Source organism: Nanorana parkeri, unplaced genomic scaffold (assembly GCF_000935625.1).
Source record: "Nanorana parkeri isolate BGI_ZX_2015 unplaced genomic scaffold, ASM93562v1 scaffold2594, whole genome shotgun sequence".
Lineage (NCBI taxonomy): Eukaryota > Metazoa > Chordata > Amphibia > Anura > Dicroglossidae > Nanorana > Nanorana parkeri.
In genome coordinates this window covers 79,254-99,925 of record NW_017308862.1, presented here as the reverse complement: position 1 = coordinate 99,925, position 20,672 = coordinate 79,254, and the positions used below count along the sequence as shown (strand labels likewise).

At 44.1% G+C, this 20,672-nt stretch overlaps 1 protein-coding gene across 1 annotated transcript in view; it reads left to right on the top strand.

Annotated features, from left to right (window-relative positions):
* The window catches only part of RHAG (Rh-associated glycoprotein), a 46,094-nt gene extending 25,800 nt beyond the window's left edge, over positions 1 to 20,294 (top strand). The window contains exons 5-10 of the mRNA XM_018573885.1: positions 2,014 to 2,180; positions 5,654 to 5,791; positions 7,684 to 7,805; positions 10,551 to 10,624; positions 12,642 to 12,715; positions 20,198 to 20,294. Of these exons, the coding sequence (XP_018429387.1) occupies positions 2,014 to 2,180; positions 5,654 to 5,791; positions 7,684 to 7,805; positions 10,551 to 10,624; positions 12,642 to 12,715; positions 20,198 to 20,269 (647 nt within the window). The 3' untranslated portion in view covers positions 20,270 to 20,294. The remainder of the gene's footprint in view (positions 1 to 2,013; positions 2,181 to 5,653; positions 5,792 to 7,683; positions 7,806 to 10,550; positions 10,625 to 12,641; positions 12,716 to 20,197) is intronic.
* Positions 20,295 to 20,672: the final 378 nt, after the last annotated feature.

The following is a 20,672-nucleotide window of genomic DNA, read 5'->3' as shown; positions in this document are numbered from 1 at the left end:
TTTACATATATTTTAATTTTTTTTATTTTTTTTTAAAGGTTACAAAAATATTTAAAAAATGTAAATAAATAGTTAAATTAAAACAATACATAAAGATTAAAAAAGAAAATTGGGCAGAGCTTGAAGGGACAGCTAGCTCCGCCCAGCTGTTTCCTATTGGCCGGCACCTGCTAGAGTCTTCTAGCAGGTCCCAGCCAATGAATAATAACTGGGTGGAGCCGGCTGTTATGTCACAGCCAGCTCCGCCCCGTTGTTATTGTTTATTGACAGTTCAGCATCCCCAGGTCATTTCGGGATGCTGATCTGTCATTACAACTGGGCAGAGCCAGCCATGATCCGCCCAGCTATCATTTGCGGGGCGAAAGGCCGGCCTTCTGCAGGCCGTTTGCCACGCTTCGGCTGTCACTTCGGCTCAGTGGAGCCGAAGCATATGCCTTCGGCCCGGCTGAGCCACTCGGCTGTTGTACGGGCTATAGTGAATAGCCCATACAGCAGCCCTTCGGTTCGACTGAACCGAAGGGCTCCGGCAGCCAAAGGATCAGCCGAAGCTACGGCTGGATCCTTTGGCTCTTCTGTAAATAACCCCCATAATGATGGAGTGAGCAGTGCTGATGTCACCACCGTTTACTGCAACTTTGAAGACTGTTCATTGCAAGGAGAAGATCTAACCCTACGCAACCCTGCCCCCTGTTGAGGACTCTAGTGGGGGAAATGGGGTGATAGGTGGTGGCGGAGGCGCGCCCAGAGCTAAATGGGCAAACTGACAGATTGCTTTTAAAGGGTCGATCTACCTAAAACTAATATTTTAGTGTTTGATTTTAGTGTTTGATAGATGCTTTGGTCAAATAAGGACACGAACAGCAATTAAAAGTTGAAAAGAGTTTCTGACCCTTCTACAGTTCAATAGAACTAAAACGATTTTGGATTGATTTGCTTTAAAATGAAGCAACACTAACAAATCAGACTTACACATTACTTCTACAATGCAGCCACAAGATGTCTCCCTTTAACCAGTTACACATTGCCTTTGTTCATCTGCACGGTCTAATACTGTTAACTGCAGTTGCAGTCCAGCCCCACATCATTGTATGTAACAGCAGAAAGTGGGAAAAGCAAGTGTTAACCTTAACTAAGTATCAAGTGTGCAAAAGTACTGTTATTATACACAAATGACATTTATTTCCTTAATAAATATAATTGTTTTTACCCTTTTTTCATCATTTGTTGCTTTTTAGTGCTGCTGATCTAATGCAGCTTCATTGCTACCAGTGCCGGATTCCCCACAAGGCCAACCGAGGCCCGGCCTCGGGGTGGCAGGGAGCAGAGGGGCGGTAGGGATTCCTATCGCCCGACGCCCGGGACATGAAGTTCCGGGCGCCGAGTGGGTAGTTGTATTCTACATTTACTTTGGGCAAGCAGAGCTAAATGTACAGCGGCGTTCGTTGTCGCCGAGATTACTTGTATGCGGCCTGCTCGTCCGTCCTCCCCCACCATAAAATAAAAATAAAAATGTAAAAATAAAAAATGATAAAGTAAAAAAAAAAAAAAAGAAAATGTAAACTAACCCTGCCACCCCCACCATCTGGTTGCCATTCTCCATTGGGAGGGGGTCACATAGAGACACTTGGCCTGGGGGCAGCATAGAGTAAATCCGGCCCTGATTGCTACCAGGTCTTGTCTACATGCACTCCAGTGATGACCTCATTGTATTTCTCAGATCGGTTTTCCTGATGGTGACAGCAGTGGACCATGTCTGCGCAATGTGTGCTGAAACGGACACTCGTAATCTCTATCAGACATAGTGACCATACAGCAGCACAATTAGGAGACAGGGACAGGGGAGTGTTGTCACCCCGTAGCACAAAGTGCCTGAACAGGAACCCTCATGGCAGGACCACCAGGGGTTATTTTAAGGGAGGCTGCAGATTAAAAAATATTGAAATGACTTTAGAATTTACATTAGTAATTGCTCATAAATTCGTTCAACTTTTTTTTTTCCCCTCATGTCTACAGGGACTCTGTTTTTGTGGATGTTTTGGCCGAGCTTCAATTCTGCCATCGCTACCAATGGAATAGAACAGGAAATGGCCATCATTAACACCTACTTCTCACTGGCCGCCTGTGTACTGACTGCCTATGCCTTCTCCAGCTTGGTGGAACACAAAGGAAAGTTTGACATGGTAAGAAAGGACAAAGTATGAGCCAGAGATGTCATCCTGGGAAAACAGGTCATAGGGTGCTAAGAACATGGCAAGCGCTGCGGAGAGAACCTGATGTGACTAAATTGAGGGGTGCCCTTTAATAACTAACTTAAAGGAGAACTATGAGATGAGTGATTTCCACTCACCTCATAGTTCTAGCCGACCTGTGACAATGAGACTGTCACAGGTCGGCTCAGTAGATCGGGAGGTGAGGGAACACATACCGGCGTTCGCTCACCTCTCAATCCTGTCACGGCTCTCTGCCGTGACAGGGAAGGGACTGGATTCCCCCCTCCCCGCTCCGATCCGCCAGCGCTGAGGCGGAACAGATGGGGGAGGGTACAGCTGGCTCTGCCTCTAGATAGGCAGAGCCAGCTGTCACTCACGCAGCTGGGCGGATCTCAACATCAATGCCGGGATCCACTCCGGCTGCAGCGTCTCAGTATATAGGGAGCTGTAGCTCGCGGTATACTGAGCTTAGGGTGACGGGAGGACGCTAGTTTGTGTCCTCCCGTTACCCTAAGGAGAACTATGGGGAAAAGCCCTGACCCCATAGTTCTCCTTTAAGATGCAAGCCTTAGGGATTCCTTAGATTACCTACTACAGGCTTTATACATTCCTGGAAATGGTTTGGAAACCCCCATACTTATACACAGAGTTACAAAGAGGAGCAATGACATATAAATATTTAACATTTTAATGTATAACTGGGACAAAAACAACCCCCTTTTGGTGAATAATGTACATTGTAAGGATTTTAACAAACTTTGTTGCAGATTTCCACCTATTTTTTATTCTGAAGAATAAACAGTTTGTTTCACCATGTCCTTTCCAGACTGATTACTGAATGGGAGGGTCAGCCTTCATTATAACCACCTGGTGTCATTTCAGTATACAGTTTCAATGTCTGCATTCCTTTAAAATGAGTTAACCCTTATGGATTATCTCACCAAAAATGTAATTTCTATTGCAGGGGATGCCTAAAATGTCATATGTATCTCAGTGCAGTCTTTTGAGAAAATCTGTGAGTCAATCACATAAGCAAGATAGCACATCTCTAGGGGGATTCCGTACACCGACAGTGTATAGAACGGCTCCAGGTTTTCTATATTGCCTTGAATTTTGTGAACTTAAAAAAAAAAAAATAAGGTGTTCTAATAACATTAAACTACCAAATGGCTTCAGTAGCAATTTTATCTTCTATAATAATTTTTTTTAACAAAAGTGCAGTTTCCCTTTGAATCCAAGTTCCAGCAAAATGCATTTTTTAAACTATTTTTCGCCAATAAAAACCAGGGAAATAAAAATAAATGTGTTCAAATCTGCTAACAAATTAAAGCCCTATCCACCCCCCCCCCCCAACTAAAAAAATGATGTATAATACATTAGGATAGACTACAAATCCTAAAAAATATAACATGAAGAAATGAAACATCATCGAAATGAGAACAATTATCTGGCACTGAAGGGCATTTAAGGAAAAAGGCTCTAGGGACTCTTTTTTTTCTTCCCATATGGGTGAAAGAAAGGAAATTAAATAGTTGTATTTCATTAATGGTTGTGTTTTATTAACGATTGTATATCATTATTACCGGAGTTATATTTAATTAAAGGAAAACTATGTGGTCAGGGCTTTTCCCCATAGTCCTCCTGAGGGTAACGGGAGGACACAAACTAGCGTCCTCCCGTCACCCAAATCTCAGTATACCGCAAGCTGTATACTGAGACGCCGCAGCCGGGACGGATCCCGACATTGCTGTCGAGATCCACCCAGCTGTGTGATTGACAGCTGGCTCTGCCTATCTTGAGGCAGAGCCAGCTGTACCCACCCCCTCCCCTGTCCGTTCTGCTAGCCAGCACTGGAGGATCGGACAGGGAGGGGGTGGGGAATCCCTGCAGGGAGCGGTGAGTGACAGTCACCGCTCTCTGCAGGGACAGGATTGAGAAGTGAGCGAATGTCGGTATGTGTTCGCTCACTTCCCGATCTACTGAGCCGACGTGTGAAAGTTTAATTGTCACAGGTCGGCTAGAACTATGAGGATGAGTGATTTTCACTCACCTCATAGTTCTCCTTTTAATAGTTATATTTCATTAAAGGCTAAGGCTGCTGTTTTCTCTTGAAAATTGTGCTGCGGTGCATTGCTCGGCCCACGCAGCCACGTCATCCATCCACAGGATGGAGGACCTACAAGTCCCATCTGCCATTGTGACAGCGGGGCTTGTATTTTCAAAGAAATACAAAGTCACTGTACTTGTAGTCCCTTAGCTCTGCCTCCCGTCCATGTTACTGCATGTCCTTAGCTCGGTATGGGCTTGGACGGGAGAAACTGTCTGCAGGAGCCAGAGCATTGCACCCATGATCTACTGATCGCAGTTGCAATGCTTTACTGCATTCCATGCAAAAAAATTAAGAATGCAGATTTTTTTCTGTTATTAAGAATGGTTGTGTTTCATTAGTGGTTGTGTTTCATTAGTGGTTGTGTTTCATTAGTGGTTGTGTTTCATTAGTGGTTGTGTTTCATTAGTGGTTGTGTTTCATTAGTGGTTGTGTTTCATTAGTGGTTGTGTTTCATTAGTGGTTGTGTTTCATTAGTGGTTGTGTTTCATTAGTGGTTGTGTTTCATTAGTGGTTGTGTTTCATTAGTGGTTGGGTTTCATTAATGGCTGTATATCATTAGTGGTTGTGTTTCATCTTTTTAATCGGCCATTCCGCTGCAGTCACTGTTCATGTATCCTGATGGGGCACGTATCTACGGTATTGAGTACCAGTATCAATATTTTGCTTTCGGTACTCGCCGATACCAAGTGTCGATGCCGGTGCTTCCCAGCCAATTAGCAAGGAGCCGGCTTTTCAGCTGATTGGCCGGGAAGCCGGCTTCCCAGCCAGTCAGCATGGAGCTGGCTGTTCGGCAAGCTCGATGCTAATAGGCCAGGAAGCCGACTTCCCAGCTAATCAGCATGGAGCCGGCTTCCTGGCCAATCAGGAAGCCAGGTGGCGGGTCATTACTCGCTGCTCAGCTTCCTAATTGCCTGGGAATCCGGCTCCATGTTCCCCTTTGGCACTGCCGGTCAGAGGAAACCTTCCTCTGACCGGAAATTCTGGTATGGGGGAAAGTAATTTGGTATCCAGGGAGCACCAGTTGCTAGCCTATGAGAATGTGCCAGCTGTGTATTTGTGACAAAAGGTTCCGGGATACTTGTTCTCAGAATGGGAAGTAAAGTTGCACAGGGCAGTCATGTGACAAAAGATGGCATACCCTATCTAGAAGGACACGTGACTTATTAAATCTTGGGGAATTCTGTATAATATATACATCAAGGCTGATTGACTGGGCTTTCTAACTCTAATGTCTTTGTATTGTTTTCTGGCCGGCATCGGCAATTCAGTGATCGATTTGACACATTGTTTGGATTTGTCCTTTAATATTCTATTGTCTCTTTGCTTAACGCAGGTCCACATCCAGAATGCCACCCTGGCCGGAGGTGTTGCTGTGGGTACCTGTGCTGATATGAATATTGGACCATTTGGGGCAATGATGATTGGTTTTATTGCAGGAATTATCTCCACGCTTGGATTCAAGTTCCTAATGGTAAAGTTATAGAGGACCTGAAAGTTCCCGACCACAAACCATGCAGGGAAATACAATTCCTCCTACCAGTCCTCTCTAAAAACTGTCAAGTGTAGCCTTTAAAGAAATCTATATTTACACATTTGTTTAATTCTTTCATTTGGCTTATTAATGATTTCACTGTAATTAAATCAGATATATGCTAAAATAGTTACATATAACCAAATTACCTTTTTACACAAAAATGCATTTACTTGTGTTTAATGAGTGGGACTTGCATCTGGTGAGGACTTGGAACCTTGGCTTAGGTAGTAAACACAACCAAGTGGCCCTCTCATGGTAAGAACAAAATTCTGTGGGGCTAAGGGTAGTATGCCATGGTGCCACAGTGTAGGGTTTCCACCTGTCCAGCATTCACCAGGAAGGTCCGGGTTTTGAGTCCTGTATGTGCTGTGTCCGGGGTTTCAGGCCAGCTGAAAGCCGGACACAAGATGTTACAGTGGCAGGTCACAGACAGGGGCAACCACAAAGTCCTGGTGTTCCAGCTTGTATGCAACCGCACAGTACGGGTGCAGACCTCTGCTATGACTGGGCTCTGACGGTTCTTACATTTCCAATCTCTCTCTTTCATTCGCTAGCTTACACAGCTTGTGCTCTCTCTCCTGGCTGTTTCTCCTCTCTCTCTCTCTCTCTCTCTCTCCTGGCTGTCTCTCATCTCTCTCTCCCCTGGCTGTCTCATCTCTTTCTCTTCTGGCTGTCTCTCATCTCTCTCTCTCCCCTGGCTGTCTCTCATCTCTCTCTCTCTCTCCCCTGGCTGTCTCTCATCTCTCTCTCCTGGCTGTCTCTCTCTCTCCTGGCTGTCTCTCATCTCTCTCTCTCTCTGCCTCCCTCTCTCCTGTCTCTCTCTCATCTTTCTCTCTCTCTTGTCTCTCTCTCTCCTCTCTCCTGGCTGTCTCTCTCTCTCATCTCTCTCTCCTGGCTGTCTCTCTCTCTCGCTCTCCTGGCTCTCTCTCTCTCCTGTCTGTCTCTCTCTCTCTCTCCTGGCTGTCTCTCATCTCTCTCTCTCTCTCTCCCCTGGCTGGCTCTCATCTCTCTCTCTCTCTCTCCCCTGGCTGGCTCTCATCTCTCTCTCTCTCTCCCCTGGCTGTCTTTCACTCTCTTTTCTGACTTTGGCTGCCCCCCCTCGCTCTCTCTCTGGCTGTCACTTACAGAAAAGGTGGCAACCCAACCACAGTGATTGGTAGGCATAGTAAGAGGAGGATGTTCCTAAAAGCACATGGTTTATTGTGATGCAGCATTAGCGCCCTTTGTGATTCTGGCCATTTGAGGTTGCAGGGCCTGCCCTTTTTTGCTCCCCCCTCATGCTGGAACACAAAAGGCAGCCTCTTTACCTACTTACCCATCGGCCTGGCCCTGATTCAATCACAAGATATCTCAAATCCGCAATGGAAGTCCATGCTGGAACATTTCCTTCTGCCAGGCACTGTATTTGGAGGTCTGGGAGCAGGTGTCTACTGACTGCAGGTCCTGCTCGGCTCGATGTCTGATTGGTCAGCTCACCACTCAGAACCACCAATTCAACATAGCGTAATAGTACTGATCCAGGGGGCCAAAATTCCCCTGCCCAGTCCTCCCTCCCTGTGAGTATCACATTCGAATGAGACCAAGTGAATCGTTTCTTTCCTAGGGAAAGTTTTTTTTTCCTGGTTTTAGGACTTCTATTCCTCTAACTAATTTTATCTCAGGTAAACAGAAGAACAACCAATTTATTTGTAAACTCCTCGTTACTTCTAGAATAGTGTTCCTCTTCCCATAACTTTGAGGGAACCCTCATCACTGCTGTCTCTCACCTACTTTCATATGTGGTTTGTGCCTTCGTCTGGCTTTTGGACTAATCAAGCTTTGTCTTTTAGCCAATTGTCGCTACCAAGCTGAGAATCCAAGACACTTGCGGTGTGCACAATTTACATGGCTTGCCAGGAATTCTGGGAGGTGTTGCTGGAGTGGTGGCCGTTGCACTGGGAGCCAAGGAAGGGTAAGTGACTCATTCACAATGTGTTTTATAAGAAAGAAGTTGCTTTTCTCTTTTTGACTCCAAGGATCTAATCCTCTTTGTATCCTAGTTACATATCCCCTTTTGTTCCCTTTTTAAAAAAAATTAGAGCAAGGAAGTTTTATTGAAGCTGAACTGTGGAAAGATATAAAATACCCAAATTTCAGCTCTCCATTTATTATTACATCATTACATGTCATTTTTTTAAAATTTGAGCAGTGTAAGTTCCCGAATTTAACCTTTTATTAGTCTGGTTCAATCTCCTACTCAGGCCATTTTAGACCTGGAGCAGCACAAGGGAACCATGCTCATGTGCTACCAAGGGGCATGCTGATAAGAGCAGAGAGATGAGCTTCACAGCCTGCAGTAGACATGTTCGCTGCCAAAAAATTTGTTTTGTTTGATTTTTTCGTTTTTCAGGATTCAGGTCCAAAAGTCAATTAATTTTGTTATTCGGAGGACCTAGAAATTTTCGTTAATTTGGGATGCGTTACATAATTACAAACACATTTTCGTTGCAGCAAAGTGACATTAGAAAAAAAAAGTGAAATTTGTCCACAGAAACAAACAAAAAAAAATTGTGGGGTCCCCCCTCCCAATCTATACCAAATGCTTTAGGTCTGATAGGAATCTTGCCGGGGACTCCAATGATTAAACAATAAACAAAAAAAGCGTGTGATCCCTCCTAAAATCCCTTACTAGACCCTTGGTCCAAGCAGCAGCCTTGCAGAGCCACAGGCCCTCATCATGGGGAGGGTGCTTTGCTGGGGGGGGCAGACCAATAGCATTTGGGAGCAGAGCTACTATCATTGACAGCTCTGCTCCCAAATGTCACGAAATGGGTGGAGCAAGTCATGTGACGTCACAACTCTCTTCGACATTCGGGTCAGAGCTATCATTTTGCAGCGAGAGTTCCGCAGGTTCGGTTGCGTCAGATATTTTATCTTTCGGCAAGTCGGTGGCTGTCGCTCACCGTGATTGACGTGGATCTACATCGCTGGACCATGTGATTGACCTGTATATTACATCGACGGACACTTTTTTTTTGAATAAAGGAATTGTCAAAAATGTTTGTTGGGTTTGATTTTTCAAATAAAAGACTCTTATATACATTGTGGTGTGTTTATTTCCAATTTACTGTTTCTATTTGGTGTATGATTACGAGTAATAACTACCCCTTACTGAAACACGAAGCGGGGGCCTCATCTCGGTGCCCTCTTTATGGAGGCGGGCACCCAGATTCAGATAACTGTGTAAAGATGTCACCAGCACACCAAAATCCTTTTTAGGATAAGCAAATGTTCATTTATTGAAGTTTCTTGTCATATAAACAACTAGTGCTTTCAGGGCCACACAAGGTCCCTTCATCAGGCTTTAGCATTGAGATCTGAAATGCTAAAGCCTGATGAAGGGACCCTGTGTGGCCCCGAAAGCGCTTGTTGTTTATATGGCAAGGAACTTCAATAAATGAACATTTGCTTATCCTAAAAAGGATTTTGGTGTGCTGGTGACATCTTTACACAATTGCTGATATTTGTGGCGCCATCCGCAGTCACTGCGAGCAACCCCCCACTACAAAGGATTTTTCGGTAAGGAGTGCAACAAGGAAAAGTATTTATCACCAGATTCAGATAAGCCCCCTGGCCAGGGTTGTGAGGAAGAGGCCCTTGTCCTCATTGACATGGGGACAAGGTCCATTTCCAGTGGGTACCTGGCTGGGTATGGTGCAGGAGTGGGGGGATTGCACACTCCTCCCTCCCTTTCCTGCTCTTCCAGGCTGCTGCTTGGATCAAGGTTCCGGTAAGGGATTTTTAGGGTGGAATCCATGCATATTTTTATTTTTTTGGCATTGGGTCCCCCCTAAAATTCCTTCCTGACCTACAGGGTACGGTAGGATTTCGGGAGGGGACTGCACACTTTTTTGTTTAGTTTAACAACATTAATTCAAAGAATGACATTTGGAAACAAAATTGACGCATCTGAAATGTACGTATTAATATCTGTATATGGTTTTCTGTAAACTCATCCGAAACTAATGAAAATTCGGATTTCGTCCGAATCCGAAACCCAAACGGAATTGAATTTCGGATCAAAATAACGAAATATCCGAACCGAAGAGAACCAAATATTTGTGCTGCTTACATGTCTAGTGGGGATGGCCAACCTCTGGGGAAATACTGAACAGAAAGAGGGCCCTGCATGTCATAGAGCAGATTCGGGCATTTCAAACTTTCTGAAAGTCTAGCACTCGCAGCCACCTCAAAGACACCACCGCCCCTACCAAGACAGTTAGGTGTCATTGCTCTCTGCATATATCGGTGGCCACAAGGAGTAATTAGAGGTGGAGATGAGGGTAGGGCTAATGACTTCTTTAAAAAAATCAACATATCTTCTCATTCTCACTACACTAGCTGCATTCCTTTCATTGATGGCTCTCAATAGGTGGATACTTTTACAAACACAGGCTTCCATCCACTGACACTAACGTACAGGAACCTGACATTCTGACTTTTACAAACTATCCATGAATTGCCAAATGATTGGCAACCCCACAAGCATCTGAGCGAGCTGCTGGTGATCTGTAATGCACTTTGTAAGCTTCTAGTACTTCTGGGATCTTCAAAATGTGTCCTTACATATATTACCATCCCTCACTGGCTAAGAATTAGTGATATTCCTGAACCTGGATCCACTCAGATATGATATCTTCTTTTTCCTGTTTTCTAGTTGCACTCCATTCATGCAAGGAGCTGCTTTAGCTGCAACTTTTGGCATCGCTGTGGTTGGAGGAGTTATTACAGGTTTGTAAATTCAATATTTTCTATCAAAAAAACAAAAACAAATGCAACACTAGGGGTACAGGTACTCCTAGAATGAGATCCTAATAGGTTGGACTTGATGGACTAATGTCTTTATTCAACCTCAAATACTATGTAACTATGTAACACTGGGTTTATGGGGCCAAAAATGTCCTTTTAGATAGAACTGAGAATCATCTTATTGATGTTTGGCTTGTCAGTTGAATTGATGTATTCAGTAAGGGAAGCTCTCCTGTCTTGGTTTTGTGCTAATATGTTAACAACTGGTAAATGTAATCAAAATCATACGTAAGTACTAGTAGGCTCCTCTAAAGATGAAAAGGACCATTTTTAGTTGTGGAATCTCTCTCACTGGGCCACTGACTATTTACAGAAGACCTGAAGTGTGGAAGCTGTTTAGGGCAAAGGACACGTCAAAGCAGAGACCAAAGAATACGTCACCAGTATTGACAATAGGGATCCCAACCTGAAATAAGTCATTTCAGGGAGGTGCCCTCTGTCAACCCCCTCCTCTCCACAGGGGGGGGGGGGAGATGCAACAACAAGGAAGAGAGCACCCCCTGAAATGATGGCAGATAGCAAAGAGGCTAATGCTTCCTTTGCTATCTGCAGGTTTTTTTAGTGTTCTGACAGCTGCTGCCGTCAGAAAAAAAAAAAGAAAACGGCATAGGAACTAATAGCTAGATTGCTATTGGTATTTTAATTTGCAATAGCCAATAACAGACTAGCTATTGCACTCGCCCTCTGCTGCTGTCAGTCAGCAGAGGTGGACCTGATGGATAACTAGTTATTGGCTATTGCAAATTGAAATAGCCAATAGAAATCTAGCTATTATTTCCTATGCCGTTTTTTTTTCTCTGACTGACGGCAGCCCCGATGTTAGGAAAAAAAAGACAGCATGGAAAGGGTTACTCTGATAGCAGAGTAAACCTTTCAGGGAGAAAATGTTTCTCTCTCGGGTGTCCGGGAGCCGCTAATAGCGGGAGACTCCCGAAACATCCGGGAGAGTTGGGATGTCTCCAAAAAATAGGCTTCCTGAAGAAGATCTGTTCACCATTACTGATGTACCATGCCTTGTTCTGCACTGTGTCTGGATGGGAAGGTGGCAATCTAGATACAGCCAGTGATTTGCTCTCTTATGTCAGACCCATCCCCTAATGACTGGTGATCTGATGAGTAAAGGGGTAATATTCAGGAACCAGCGGGAGAAGTAGAGGAAGCACAGATCCACAGAATGGATGAGGCAGGGAGATCCTAACACTGCAGGCCCTCAGGTAGAACTTACTCTCCAGGAAGAAGAACAATAAATAGAACAGTATCAATGTGTTGATAATTGGTTTGTTACTTCATTGCCTAGCTCTGTTCCAAGCTTTCACATGGTAAACATGACAAAGTAAGAAGGGCAGAACTATGTCATTATTAATAAATAAATAACTGATATAGGCTTCCTAATTGAACACATATCATTAAGAGATGCTTCTACAGCCCTCAAAGGGCATTGGCTTCCAGTTAATTTGTATACAAGGTAAAAGATTTAGTCCCATGCCCAGCCCCCAAAGTGGAAGGCCTGTGTAGACCATTTTGTATGAGAGATGCTTCCAGCATGGGTGGTTCTACTGATAGCTACTGATTCTAACTCTCGTGATCCTTAGACAATGCAAGCCCCACTGTTTTAAAGAAGGCTCATCATGAGAGGTATAGCCACTTATTTTTTGATGGTGTAATGTTGGTGATATGTGGACACCTTATGTTTGAAGGAGCTTCGACTGTGTACCTGAGCTGTGGAAGTTTTTCTCCATGACATAGCTTTCAATGACACTCTGTTGTCTGAGTTGTCCATAGGTTTCCCCTAATATAGGGGACATGACACATGTCTTCTGTGCAGTGATTTTATATTGGGAGACCACCATAAGTGGTGGTATAAGTAAAAAAGGTATTAAAAAGGCACAAACGTTTATGCCATATTGAACCTGTTATTAACATTCCAATGTTTTTCTAGGGTTTATACTGAAACTACCTTTCTGGGGACAGCCACCTGACCAGAGCTGCTATGATGACACAGTTTACTGGGAAGTAAGTATTGAGAGTTCATATAGAACGAAGATGCATGTCCAGATTGTGATCTGACACTTACAAGACCAATGCATCATAAAAATTGGCTAGAGACATTACAGAAGGGTGGAGTGAGCATACACGATTCAAGCATTTCATGATGTCTTCTGCACAAATTCTGCTCTAGTTGGAGGAATGTTCATGTTTCAGGCAGAAGAGAAGAGTGGGGAGATGCATGCTGACAGTTCTGTAGCTATCAATCATGGTTTGCAACCTCCCTGATCCCTTTGTTTACCAAGAATGCCTCTTAGAGCTGTTCTGCACTGCCCCACAGACAATGGATTGTCACTTAATCCACCTAAAAAGGCTAGATTGGGAGACTGTCATTTAATATCTAGCTGCATCTTATCACTTGGAAATCCTAGAACAATGCTATACTGAACACCATCCAGCAGTGGTGTAGTCTTGGTGCCGGGCGTGTGGTTGTTTTCTACATTTAGCCCTGCTTTGGGCAACTAGGGCTAAATGTAGAGAGGAGAAGCTGCTCGTTTGTTTACAAGTGATCTCGGAGATGTACCCAAGATCATTTGTAATAAAACTGCAGGTCCGTCCTCCCCACTGCCCCAGTCTCCGCTCTGCTCCATGTAAACAGTAAGAGGGAAGAGCTGCACTACAGCCTTCCCATCTCAGCTGTCACAGGAGAGCCAGCACAGTGCTGTGCAAGAACTCCTGTATTGGAAGTGACAGGTTCAAAAAGGAGAACCTGCCACCTCCAAAGGCTATCACACATGAGCTTGTTAGCACCTGTTTGATAGCAATAAAGTTAAGTGGGAATAAAAAAGAAAAGTAAAAAATAATAAATAATAATTAAAATAAAAAGTTGATCAAAAAGTAAATATAAGAAAAAAAATTTAGAAAAAAAAGTAGAAAATAATAAGCTATAACAATAAAAAGCAACAGATAAGATAAATAAAAATGTAAAAAAGTAAATAAATACAAATTAAAACAATAAAAAAAGTGATAAAAAGATTTATTTTAAAATAAAAAAAAATAAAAACTAACCCTACTGTCCCTGCCATCTGCTTGCCATTCTCCATTGGAGGAGGGTTGGCAGGGAGGGGGGCGCATTGAGGAACCTGGCCTTGGGGCAGCAGAGAGAGTAAATCCGGCCCTGATGCTTTGTCATCAAGGAGTGTCAATGTTTCTGAGCCTTGTAGGGCCATGTAAGATTTATTATGTCATAAAGGCTCTGGGATTTTGATACACAATGACAGTGATGTGAATACTTGTTCTTGAAACAAGTATGGTGTCCTGGAAAAGAATGCATCTGACTTGGTATAGATGATGCCATCCATTCTGTCACTACATAACCTGACATTTATCATAGGCTTATGTATGGTGTGTGACCAATAAATCTTCAGCAATGCCACATTGACAAACACGGTTCTAAAATGGAGCAGCACTGACATGTGGGGCTGCCACAACAATGCAACACTAACATTTCTAATCCCACTGCAATGCCGTGATGAAACTTTTTTGTCCGAAAGTAACACTTGCTGCCCCACAATAATAACAAAATGTTAGGATCTTGGCTCAGAAGTTAAAACAATTAGAATCAGTAACTTGTACAGTACATTTGGTCATTCATTATGAATCTCACTCTGTACAGATGTCTCTGGTGCGCCTTCAGTTTAATTTTTAACGTAGTAAGTAGGTCATATGTGTCTAGCGGTAGTTGTACAGTCAGCTGTGCCTGTTCTTTATAATGCTGCCTGTGACAAGTGCACTCTCAGTCTTGCTCTGCGCAGAGATTTTTCAGCTTGTGGGAAAACAATCGTATTTGGGGGTCATTAAACCCTGCAGTTAACTCTTTACACACACACAAACAGTAGCTGCCATCTATGTGTTTTAAAGCGGAACTCCAGGAATGTAAAAGTTAAACCTTGCAGTGGGGCTACCCCCCCATGCAAAGGTTACCTGCTTATTTTCTCCAGGGGCCAGCATTCAGAAGAGATACCTAATCGCCGGTCCTCTGCAGCGGCGAGTGCTCACCTCTCTCACTCTCCACTATGGCTGTGATATGTCTATCGGCGTCCTCATGTCTAATACAGTACAGGTAAGTGGACTGTATTAGACATGATGATGTCAACAGGGCTTAGACTAAAGGAGCCGGGGGGAGAGGCTGTGGGGACCGGTCTAGTAAGTATATCTTCTTTATTTGAACCCCTAGGGAAAAAAATTAGCAGTTAACCCTTGCAGTGCAAGGATAGCCCCTCCCCCCCCCCCCCCCCAAGGGTTAACTTTTCACATTCATTTTTAATGGAAATACACATCGTTCAGCATCATCAACTGTTGTAGCAATTCTCAACTTTAAGAAGCATATGTAACACTCACCGCCATGCACAGTTTATTATGAAAGCTTTCACAGAGGCAGGGGTTCTTTCATTTCTGGTTAGAACATATAAACATTCCACTTAATGGGTTATTAAACCCTCGCATGTTTTTGCATATATCTATGGCTAGGAAGCAGTAGATATATGCAAAACGATTAAAAAAACACCTTTTTCTAAGGGTTTAAACCAGGGGCGTAACTAGAAATCACAGGGCCCCATAGCAAAATTTTGTATGGGGCCCCCGTGATTGCTAGTTATGCCACTTGCAGAGTCCACCTGATATACCAAACAGCCCACCTGAGAGTGACCCTGCAGAGCCCACCATAGACTCTCTATAGTGGGCTCTGCAGGGTCGCAGATGGGCTGTACACCTCTTACCCGTCAGGGCTGTCCTCTTCCATCTCCGGGCCCCGCCTCCCCTTCTATCGACAGGCCTCCTCTTACATCACTGGCTCTTAGGTCGTCGGCCCGGGCCCCGCCTCCTCCTTCACTGCGAACGCAGGCCTCTTCTGCAGCAGCTGCTGGCTCTCACTGACACCGCTCCTCAACGGCTGTTCTTCTTCACAGCCGCTGCTGAGCTGAGTCAGTGACAGTCAAAACCCTGATATGCCATATTGACCCAGACGGTCCACACGGCATCAGAGGGATGCCCTGGCCGGGCCCCCCTGTGCCCGGGCCCCATAGCGGCCGCCTGGGTCGCAATGGCGATTGTTACGCCACTGGTTTAAACTCACCTGTGTCTCCGCCGCACGCTCCCGTCCGAACATCTGAAAATTTCTCGGGCAGCCGCAAAGGATTTTGGGGCATGCGCAGTTCAGATGTTTAGCCGGGAGATGAGGAGGGACACAAGGTAAGTCTATGGAGCAGCGTGCACCCGCACAGACACCTTGGGACATCAGAGAAGAGGAGGACAGAGGAGTCAGTGCTGGATCGGAGACCCGCACCAGCGCTGGAGGGACAGCTAAAAACTGAAGGAAAGAAGATGATCGGATTAAGAGGCATAATTTAAGGTAAGTCCTTACTTTAGCACTTTGGGCGGCGGGGGGGGGGGGGGGGATTTTGGCCTTAATGTAATTTTAATGAATTTTAAACATTGTTTTAATGAAAATATTTCCAGAATAAAAGTATTACCGGTTCCTGTGCAGAATCCAATGCACTTCAGAGTAAGTCCAAATCTGAAAGAGATAATGGCCCTCAGAATCAGAAATGACTCTTAGCATTCTGCAACGGGACCAGTAAGAAAAACTAGAGCTTCCAGCTGCCAATAGCAGCAGCTTTTCTGCTCCCTGAAGAGGGCATTTACCAAAACGACATAACCAGGGGGTCTAACGGGTGTGCTGTGGAGGTATTGAGGTGTTTCATTATGCTCCAGTGGTCACTCCCTCAATGCCAAATTTTTCTAACTATATAAATATTTTCAGATGACTATATTTTAGCCTGACAACCAAAATATGATTGCACCCAATGACATCATAATTTAATAGACATCAGCCATGATCTGCATCTGATACATATTCTCCTAAGAAGTATTGTATCCTATCTGCCTTCTGCATCTTGTAATATAGGCGTGTTTGATATCTGACTGATGTTTATTCTCTGATACATCCATGTTATTGTTTTTTATTAATGTGATTTCTTTTATAGCAGGATTTATAGATCCAGACTGCAGATGTGTATTGTGGAGTCACTTACTAGACAGGGCATTTTACGACCTGACTCCCAATAGAGGTCTTGGCTTAAAGGAGGTTTACGGCCACTATTAGCAGGCACTGGATTACCAGACGTGTTGCTAATGGAGTTAATGGGATTTATGATGGCCTGCTTTGTGTGGTTTCAATCTGATCTTATTTGGCCTGGTGAGCTGTGTTCTGGTGGGGGTTGTATGAGATGTGTCTCATGCCTCTGCCTCCTACACAAAATATCTAAATCTAATGTTTTTGTTGTTGTCTGCTAATAGAAATGAGGGTGGCACTGTGTTGCACAGGAATCCTCATTCTCCCTACAACATAGGTTGGTTCTAAGGAAAGCCAACTGTGACATTGACCCTTTAAAAAAGAACTCAGGGCACCCCTGCATTGCAAGGGTTAGCTGCTCATTTTGATATCGGAGCTGGAATAAAGAAGATATACTTACCTGATCCTCGGTCCCATGGAGGTGATAGCTCACCACTCTCCCTCTCTTCTCCATCTGTGGTATGCCCCTCAGTGTCCTCATGTCCAATAGAAGTCAATGGACCTGCATTAGATGTGATGATGTCAGTGGTCCTTACACTGCTGGAGCCAGGGGGGAGAAGAGGCTGTGGGGACAAGTCCAGGAGCCAGACGGGACTGGGAATTAGGTGAGTATATTTTTTTTATTTGCACCTCTGGGCCAAAATGAGCAGTTAACCCTTGCAGTGTGGGGGGTTAGCCCCACTGCAAGATTTAGTTTTTAAAATCATATAGTTCCTCTTTAACCCTTTCGCTGCCAAGACCTCTAGAACGCTTTACACCTCAGCTGGCCACAGCATTTCTGCAGTTTTTCCCATTGTTTTGACTTTCTACTACTGTGTTGCTAGCGTTTGTAAAAGACCCCCCAAACCATATATTTTCTGAAAGCGCAAAGCATGTAGAATAAAAAGATAGTTCTACTAATTTTGTAGGTCCTGCGATAATTGCGTAAATGTTTGCCACATCAATATTAAACTGATAAAAATACAATTAAATTGATAATTTCAGACTAAAATCAGTATCGGCGCACAGACAAGTTCTCGTTCATTCAGAAACTGTTCATAGTACCGTATTTGCCGGTGTATAGGACGAGTTTTTAGACTTAAAAACATCCCCCGAAGATCGGGGGTTGTCTTATACGCCGGGTATGGATGTGAGGTAATACTGTATGTACGGTAGCTTCGGCTACATACAGTATACTGCACTGAGCCGATCACGGCAGGCTTTGTATTAATGAATACAAAGCCTGAATTAATGAATACAAAGCCTGCCGTGATTGGCTCAGCGCGCTATACTGACGGAGGACACAGCGGGGATCGGGGACAAGGTAAGAGACTGTAATCCCGAGTGTGGCTCGGGGTTACCGCTTATGGCACTAAAAATAAAACCCGAGCCACACTCGGGAATACCGCCATGTGGGGTTAGTGGGTGCATTCAAACATTATTTTGGGCTATACTCGTCTTATACGACGAGTATAGCCCAAAACCTATGTTTTAACAGAAAAAGTAGTGGGTCGTCTTATACCCCGGCAAATACGGTAAAACATTTACTATCAACCAGTTTCTGAATGGGGAGAAGCCTCTGTACTTCTCCCCATTAAAAAACTAATGAATGAACAGGAAGTGCTGTTCATTCATAACTAGGGACACAATACTATGTGTTCCCAGTTATTTAAAAACATTGGTTCACCTGATCACTCTAGTGTTTGCTCTGCACAGAGGATCGGTAAATATCACTGCGGGGGATGGCGCCTGGATTTTTTGTTAATAGCTCTCATCAGCCGCTGATGACAGCTATTATTTTAAAGTGGACCGCTAAAGCGACCATGAGCTTATAGCAAAAGGGAAAAAGCCACCGACGTAAGGCTTACTGAGCCGGCCAGCTGGAAACAGTTGTGTTCCGCCGTAAGCCTTACGTCGGTGGCAGGGAAAGGGTTAAACAAGAGTGACCCTTTTCTTTCATTATAAAGTATTCCCTAATTCTCAGCCAACATAATATTATCACAATAACATATAATTATCTACATTATAAACAGTGATATCATGTTCAAATTCACACCGCTGCAAGTGATTTGCTTGCTCTTGGATGGAATAAAAGCAGTGTACTTGAACAGCCTGGAGCATTTAAAATGTGCTTAATGCACAAAGTGGCCAAACAGGTTTTGCAAAATAATTTCTGCAATGTGTAGTAGAAGACTTCTTCAAATTAAAGCAGTGGATGAAACAAAGTCTGCCTAGTAGGTAGGGTTGCCACCTGTCCCGGATTCACCCGGACAGTCCGGGTTTTGAATGCTGTGTACGGGTTTCATGGCAGCAGAAACCAGGACACAAGATGTCAGCCAGACAGGGGGCAACTAAAATTAAGATAGGGGCTACTGACCACCCACTAAAAATAGTCTCAATTGTGATATTTACATATGAATGGGCGGCACTATTTACATATGCATAAGTCATGACTCATTCTCCCAAAACAATGTCCGTGCGTTGCTGGAGTGTTCGGGTTTCGCTTGAAGAAAAGGTGGCAACCTTGTTCCCACCAGTCCTTCCAGAATGGCAGCTACAGGATGTTGGCTTTCACTCCAATTGGCTAAACACATCATTCCAGTGGTCAGAGGGAGGAGCTTTAGGCCCTCAGTTCTTTCCTCCTTGTCATCATCAATACACTGCTCTAGCTGCTAAATTGATCAACAACCAGGGGCGGGCAAACTCCGGCCCTCCAGCTGTGGTGAAACTCCAAACCCCATGATGCATCTGTATCTGGGAGTCATGTCTGTGGCTGTGAGAATATTGCAATGCCTCATAGGATCTGTAGTTCACACAACAGCTGGAGGGCCGGAGTTTGCCCACCCCTGAATGAAGCCATCAGAAGAGGAGGACAGTCCGCAGACACAGTTACCAGACATGGACTAAAAAGCACGAGCGGGCAACTCGTCTCATGGTTATGGTCTACATAAGAGATACATAGAAGAAAACTCACTGGTAAATCCCTGTGCTGTTTAACAAATGTCCAGACCTCCGGGTTGCCCACTATAGACACTTGTGAAGAGTTTAGTTGAGCATGAAGACAATTGCTGTGGTCAACAATACTCTGACCAATGAGCACGTGGTAGAAGAAGATGTCATGACACGACCATTGACCTGTTTTGTCTCCTTGTGACGTGTATGGTCATATAGTTATAGGGGAGTCTTAACAATCAAACCTTGACTGTCTATCCTTATTATATTACTTTATAATTCCTTCAATGTCAAAGATCAAACAATGCCAAGGTAGCTGCATACATATGGGACACTTAGAACATTAAACCTAAGACAAAAAAGTGACTTTAAGAACACTGTTATTGAAATAAATGCTATTAACTGGATAAAACGAGTCTCTCTTATTATCTTACTTTCTCTTTCAGGTTCCTTTAGAAGAAGAAGAACATGACATCCACTATCAAGGGGATCACGGGAAAATCAAAGTAGAGGCATAGAGGGGACAGATGGCCGGACAAACCTTTCCTTTGTGTCTTCTAAAGTCTTCTAGTCATTTAAACTACACAAAAAGTTGAATTTTGTCTACTTTACCCTAGACCCATGACTTGTAAGAAGGACATCACTAATTTAAAGGCCACTAAACCTATTTGAGATATCTGAGATACAGTTAAAGGCAACATCTAGTTTAAATGGAAATCTCCTATCCAATCTGACTCTTCTGTGTAGTCATCATTTTGCAGAGACCTCACAAACATAAGCAAGACTGTTGCTTATGTGGCATAAGCCAGGCCTTCTTAAGCTTTTTCCACTCGTGACCCCTTTTTGCCCGAGGAAATTTTAACGTGACCCCAGGTGTCTGACCCGTAACACCCCCCCCCCTCCCGAGTCGTCCGTTGTCTC